The 6,513-nt window shown below is 50.5% G+C and overlaps 1 protein-coding gene across 1 annotated transcript; it reads right to left on the bottom strand.

The window, feature by feature from the left end:
- Nucleotides 1-447: 447 nt before the first annotated feature.
- On the bottom strand, nt 448-3,930 carry VENTX (VENT homeobox). The gene is made up of 2 exons (XM_074296296.1): nt 3,340-3,930; nt 448-1,763 (listed from the first exon to the last, which is right to left on the bottom strand). The coding sequence occupies exons 1-2, from the start codon at nt 3,797-3,799 to the stop codon at nt 1,342-1,344; spliced, it is 882 nt and encodes a 293-aa protein (XP_074152397.1). The 5' UTR covers nt 3,800-3,930; the 3' UTR covers nt 448-1,341.
- Between the last annotated feature and the right edge of the window lie 2,583 nt (nt 3,931-6,513).

Raw genomic sequence — 6,513 nt, 5'->3', positions numbered from 1 at the left:
TTCCAAAATAGAACCGGATTCAACTCCGGGACGCCACTAAGATTCAACCCCTGCGCTCACATTTACCGCACGTAGATCTCTCCTCGGAAGGCCTCTAGGCCCCCCAAAGCACTCCAATTACTTAGCGAATTTCATTTTTTGAAGGAACGAAGTGGTGAAAGAGGAACCAAAAGATGGGAGTTGGGTTTAGAGAAAGTCTCACTTAATCCTGCTTTAAGAAACATTGAAAATTAACATTAAGGAGTTAATATCCTTTACAAAATCCCCTACGGAAAAAAAAATTCTCTAAAATATAAGCTACAAAACCTTTCCTTTTAATTATTATAGTTTTGTTAAGGGACGTAGCTATTTGTCCTGCTGCACAAATCAACCATAAAGGAAATTCCTTCCTTGAGACTTTTCAGGATCACAGGAAAATTCTGCAGAAATGAGGCAGAAGCAAGTCAATGGATTAAACTTAGAATATTTTATTGACTGCTTTGTACAAAATAGGACATTTTATTCCAGTCCATCCGAGGCCACTGTACAAAAACTATGTACATTGTCTTTCCGTAAACAGTTTCCTTAATTCTGATATGCACACGACTTTTAAAAATACATCTTTTAAATATCTGTAAGAGGCACTGCCAAGCAGATTTCTGACCTCAAATGCAACTCATATGAATCAAAAAAGAAAAAAGAAAATCAAAAGGCTGGAGAGTTACAAAAGCCTGCTGCTCCGGGCACTGAGCTGTGGAGACTGGCAGAAATCTGAATTTATAGTCCTAACAGATCTTCCTTTCACAGATTTACATCGAAGAGCAAACCCAAGATGACTTCCATAGACTTTCATAGGCTGTCTTCCTTTATATTGATCAGGAAGAGGTCCTTCACTACCTGATTTTGACTGCACTCACTTCAGATTACTAACCAATTTCGGTTGCTTCAGAGGCTGGTGTAAAAAAAAATAATAATAATCCAAGAATATCTCCATAAATTCCTCTGAGTAAATCCAGGACAGTTCTTTTCTGGGAAGCTAAACCTTGGATTTCGAGGTTCCTCCCCACCCCTTCCCCCTGTCTCCGGAGAGAATGCCAAAAAAACAAAAACAAAAAAACCAACCCAGGTCGGATTCTATTCAGTATACTGCTACCAGCCAAAGGTTTCAATCTCAAGCAATTCTTACACAGAACTTTTACCCGCTACAGGGTTATTTCTCCCAGTCACCGATTAAGACATATTGCTTGGCCCATTATCTCTAGCTCCTTCCCGGGCATCCAGATCCCAGGATTAGGCCTAAGGCTTTCTGAAGGGCTCCGGGCTCGCCGAGTCTTTGGGGTTATAGAAGTAGACTAGTGCCCCCTAGGACAGGTAGTACATGCCATAGGTGACGGGAGTGGTAAAAAGCCCCGGCACTGGCTGCAGGGTGCCCCGGGGAAAGGTGCTGGAGGCTCCATACAGAGCAGGCGAACCCTGCAGGTGAGCCCCCAAAGGGAAGGGCAGGGCAAAAGAAGGCAAAAGGGGCTTGGCCGCTAGCTTCAGTTTCTCTAACTCGGCTTCCTGCAGTCTCTTGGCTTTCGCCCTTCGATTCTGAAACCAAATCTTGACCTGTGTCTCGGTGAGGCTCAGAGAACTGGAGAACTCTGCTCGCTCGGCGATGGACAGGTACTGTTTCTGCCGGAATTTTCGTTCTAAGGCCAACAGTTGCGCCGTTGTAAAGGGCGTCCGAGGCTTTCGATTGTTCTTGTGTTTTCGGAGTGTGCACGGTGGGGGACTGGGGGGCTCTGTGAGAGAGAGAGAAACACAAAGAAGCTACTTGGAGTCCAACCACTGAGGCTTCAGGCCCTGCACATTTTGGGTGACGTGGTTCAACTGACAATTTTGTCCTCAAGTTTCACTGTTTATGACTCTAACGTAGCTGAGTCTGTTGCTGGAAATTAATGATGTAGAGGTAACCTAGCTAGTAAAAAGAAGGGAGAGAAAGGAGGGAAGGAAAGGGAGAGAGAGAGACACACACACAGAGAGACAAGAGAGAAACAGGGAGACAAAAACAGACACGGAGGCAGAGAAAAAGAGACAGACATACAGAAAGAAGAGAAGAAAAGGGAGATGGTGGGGGGGGGGAGAGACAGAGACAGACAGATTTCAGTTGGGGCCTAAGAAACCGCTCAAGTGCAGATCTCAATTCTATATTCTGGCCTGGATGTATTTATGAGTATCACTCTCTCCCTTCATGGGAATTGGAATTCCTCTAAGTTCCGCTAAGAAAGTCCACATCTCCTGAAAGGTGTCCTAGGTCATATTCCTCCCAAATCTCAGTAACAAATAAGTTCAATTACTTTCTCCCGCTCTGTAGATCCAGCATACTCCTGTTTCTCAATGTGAAAAACTCCCCCGGGAAACTAGGGTTCAGTACACCACCCATCCACCCATTCTTTCTCTCCCTCCCTCACCCCCTCTGCAAATATTCCCAGCAAACACAAGATGGTGAATGTAGGGGGTGAGCAACTTCTGAAAGTCAAAATATTCATATCAAATACGCTTTAATTTAAGAGTTGCTGTTTGTAGAATAACATCATAGGGGTGGGGTGGAGGGAGAAAACTACTTTTCCTGTGTTTCCAGATCCTAAAGCCTGAGACCCTAAGAAAACTTGGTAGATGATATAAATGGTTTTAAGTACCAGTTCAAGCCCTGTTCTTTTCGGGGAGGGGCGGGGAAGAGTTGTTTTTTTTCTCCAAAAAGGGCATTATTTAGGAGCACCATTTAGAAAAAAAAAAAAAAGTTTCAAGAGAAAGGACTCACTACTCCCAGCTTGATCCTCCAATTTAAAGGCTAAGGATGCTTTCGCGGGGAAGTTGCTTCCCACAAGCAAACCTAGCCCTTTCCAGCTCTTGCTTTCCCCACCTCCGCTAATATTGGTCGTTTTTTTCTTCTGGGGAAACAGTTGGGAAAGGCCAGCGGCGGAAAAACCCTTCTGTAGAGACTTAGAGAATGACAGAACTGGAAGGATTCTTAGGGATCATTTGGCTCAGCCTCTTTATATAACAAATGAGACACTGAGGTCCTGAAGGGGAAGTGGCAGGAACCGAAGTTACTTTGACTCCCCAGATTCCACTTGGCCTTTTTTGGGACCCCAAACTGGGGGACCCAGGAGGTGTATGGAAGAGCGGGCAAGACGCGAGCTACGGACCGCTCGGCCTCCCCACCTGCCCTCCGTGGAGTAGGGGTCGCCTCCTCCGGGCCAAGCGGAGCGCAGCCTGCCCCGCCGCCCGCCTGCCCTGCAGGCCTGGAGTGAAGTTGGGAAAAGAAGCGGAGACTCAGAGGCTGTGGCCGAGATCTGGACATCGCAGCGGACTTACGAGGAGGAGACGAGTAGGTGGCGGAGGGGAACCAGGCGCCGGGCTCCGCGTCCCCCCGGGGGCTCTCCCCGGCAGCCGCCGCCGCCGCCTCCATGCGGGGCTCCGCAGCAGCCCCAGCTGCCGCCGCCTCCTGTCCTGCGTCGGGCGCGTAGCGACCGCCCCTGGTCTGGCCCGGACTGTGGCTGTGGCTGTGGCCGTGGCCCGGGCCGGCGCGCGCCTCGGGTTGCCGGGCCACCCGCGCGGGTCTGCGCTCCAACACCAGCAGCGACTCCACGCTGAAGGGCAGCGGGCCGGGGCCTGAACGCTGCCCAGCGCCCCGCGGGGACGGCGAGAGCGACAGCGAGGGCTCGGCCCCTGGGCCCGCTTCTTCGGTCCCGGGGCCGCTGCTTCGGCTGCTCTCGGCCGCCGGGCCGGGTCCCCTCTGGCCACCGGGATTCATGGTCAGGGACGAGGGGGCCATACACCCCAGCAGCCAGGGCCGGGGCCCGGGGAGGGGCGCTGCCTCAGCCCGCGCGCATGGGGCTCCTGTCACGCTCCGGGTTCCAGCGGGCTCACGGGGGTGGGGGTGGGTCTGGGGGCGGGGGCGGGGACAGGGGGGAGGGGAGACGGGGGAGGGGAGAGGACTCCCTCAGTAGCGGGCTCGCGGGGCTCCGGCGGCTGCGGGCGGCCCCCCGCCCTCGAGCCTCTTATAAAAAGGCGGCGTGAGCCCTTTCATGCCGCCGCCCTCCAATCGGGGCCCCCCCTGCACCCGGTGACGCGAGGGACCCGACAGTCATTGGCTGTGGCCGCGGCTCCTGGGCTGGAGGAGTTTCGGGCCGGGTGGAAGCGGACTGTAGGGAGGGGGGCGGGGGCATGGGTGGGGGCTTGGGATCCTTCGGGGAATGCCGTGCAGCGGAGCAAAGCCTACGCAATTAACCAGTAGGGCCGCCGCAGCCGCGGGTGCTCCTCGGATCCTGGGACCCTTATTAAAACCATACGGGGGAGGGGCGGGCCTTGGACTCCCGTCTGGGGCCCCTCCACTCTACAATATTAAACTCGCAGTATTCAAAACAAATTAGCGGCCTTCTGGGCTTTGATCTTCCCCAGCTCTCACTTTTGTTTCTCCCCATAGGACCCGAGAAGGCTAAGGGATACTTGGTATGTGAGTCTCCGCAGCCTTGGCTGCCGAGAGAACCCGAGCTTCGGCCCCCACTGACTGCGCCCGGACTTTTACTTTCTTTTAATTCATTACGAACAATCACGCGTCTTAAGGCTGAGGGCGATTTTTCGTCTTCGGGCTTTTTTTTTTTTTTTTTTTTTTTTCCCTTGAACCTTCGCCGCGCCTCGAAGTCTCCTATTTTCCTTATCAAAAGTAATTGCTAATTTATTACCACGGGCCCCAGTCTCTCCGCTGCGGAGCTCGTCTCGCTCCTTTCAGGTTGCTGCGGCCCCAATTGAAAAGCACCAGGCAATCCTTCACCATAAGTCAAAGCATTTAATAAGGCAGACAAGTTATGTTTTGGAAGGCGCCAGCCTCGGCAGGATCAAAAAGGAAGCTACCTCGGGGAGAATAGGCAACAGTTAACTCTGCTTAATTGTCCTCCCAAAGTTTAATGTCTAGTGCAAGCTGAAAGGAGTACGATTCTCACAGCCTGCTTTTCTTTTATTGGCACTTAACTATGTACACGCCGGAAAATCTTTGAAAGCAGTCGCTTGGCACCGCCGAGAGCCGGGAAGCGTTCGCCAAGGGACAGCGTTAAATCTACCTTAACCAAGGCTTGGGATGCAAGAATTCCCCTCGTTTAACGCGATTCTTCCCCCTTTCCCCACTCAGAAAAAGTGTTTTTCTTTTCTTTCCTCTTTTTGTTTGTTTGTTTGTTGTTTTTCTTCGCTTCGATCTAATTTTCATCTTTTCTCTTTGAACCTTCCATTTCTGAAACGTTTCTCTCGTTCGCTAGTTCACTCTCTTTCTGAGACCAAACCATACCTTTTTTTTTTTTTTTTTCCTAACTATCTCTACGGTCTGTGGTTGGGTGCTTTCAAAACGTGTCTCCCCAAGGGTGCCAGCGGTTCCCAAGATCTGGCCGTAAACTTGTCCACAGGCTTGGACAAGCACCAGGCCTCCCCTCCCCAGCTTCGGCCCTTTTCTTTTTCTTTTTCTTTTTTCTTTTTTTCCTTCCTTCCTTCCTTCTTTCCTTCCTTCCTTCCTTCCTTCCTTCCTTCCTTCCTTCCTTCCTTCCTTCCTTCCTTCCTTCCTTCCTTCCTTCCTTCCTTCCTTCTTCTCTTTCTCTTTCTTTCTCTCTTTCTTTCTCTCTCTCTCTCTGTTTCTCTCTCTCTCTCTTTCTTTCTTTCTTTCTTTCTTTCTTTCTTTCTTTCTTTCTTTCTTTCTTTCTTTCTTTCTTTCTTTCTTTCTTTCTTTCTTTCTTTCTTTCTTTCTTTCTTTCTTTCTTTCTTTCTTTCTTTTTCTCTCTTTCTTTTTCTCTCTTTCTTTCCAGCTTGACTTTGCTCTAAGGAAAATAAATGTTGGGCATTGGCAGCAGTGTCACTTCTCCCAGCACGTAACTTTGGGGAGATTGCCCTAGCATGGTGAGGATTCCGAGTTACGAAATACAGTAAAGAGCCATTCCACCAAAGCCACACGGGAAATTCAGTCACCCCTCATATTGGCCGGGCAGAGCCCCAGGGTGACTAAAAAGGCAAATCCCTATAGGTTCCGATTTCCAATACTCTCCGTGATTTGTTGGAAATCAGTTTCAACTTCAGGGACTTTGCGGCCCAACTTAGACTCTCTGCGAACTTCAGGAAGCAGAGAGAAAACACAGTCTCTTCTCAAGATATTGACATCTTTTCAAAAGAGACAGGGAAACTTCAAAGTCCTTGCCTGGGGACGTTTAAGGGCCATCGCCCTCCCCCCTTCCCCCCCCCCCCCAAAAAAAAAAATAGTTGCCCTTGGACTGGGCTGAATCAGCGAACTTGTTTTCGGAATTTGCAGGGACAGTCGGAAAATCCAGAAAAGTCATAAAAATCCCAGTATGCTTGTGTCTTTGATCCCTTCCCAGGCTCCTCTTTGCTTCTGATCGCTGGGATCGCAGAGCTGCTTTAGCTCGGGAGCTTAGGCCGGAACGCAGCCTGACTCGGCTGAGTGCGGGCCGGAAGGCTCATTAGATCGACGGCTGCCGGGTCTCATTCCTGGGC

Source organism: Sminthopsis crassicaudata, chromosome 2 (assembly GCF_048593235.1).
Source record: "Sminthopsis crassicaudata isolate SCR6 chromosome 2, ASM4859323v1, whole genome shotgun sequence".
NCBI lineage: Eukaryota > Metazoa > Chordata > Mammalia > Dasyuromorphia > Dasyuridae > Sminthopsis > Sminthopsis crassicaudata.
This window is presented reverse-complemented; position numbering and strand designations above follow the sequence as displayed.

Coding starts and splice junctions, on each gene's coding strand:
- VENTX (XM_074296296.1), bottom strand. CDS start 3,799: ATGGCCCCCTCGTCCCTGACCATGAATCCCGGTGGCCAGAGGGGACCC. Junction 1,764..3,339: donor CACCTACTCGTCTCCTCCTC/GTAAGTCCGCTG, acceptor TCTCTCTCACAG/AGCCCCCCAGTCCCCCACCG.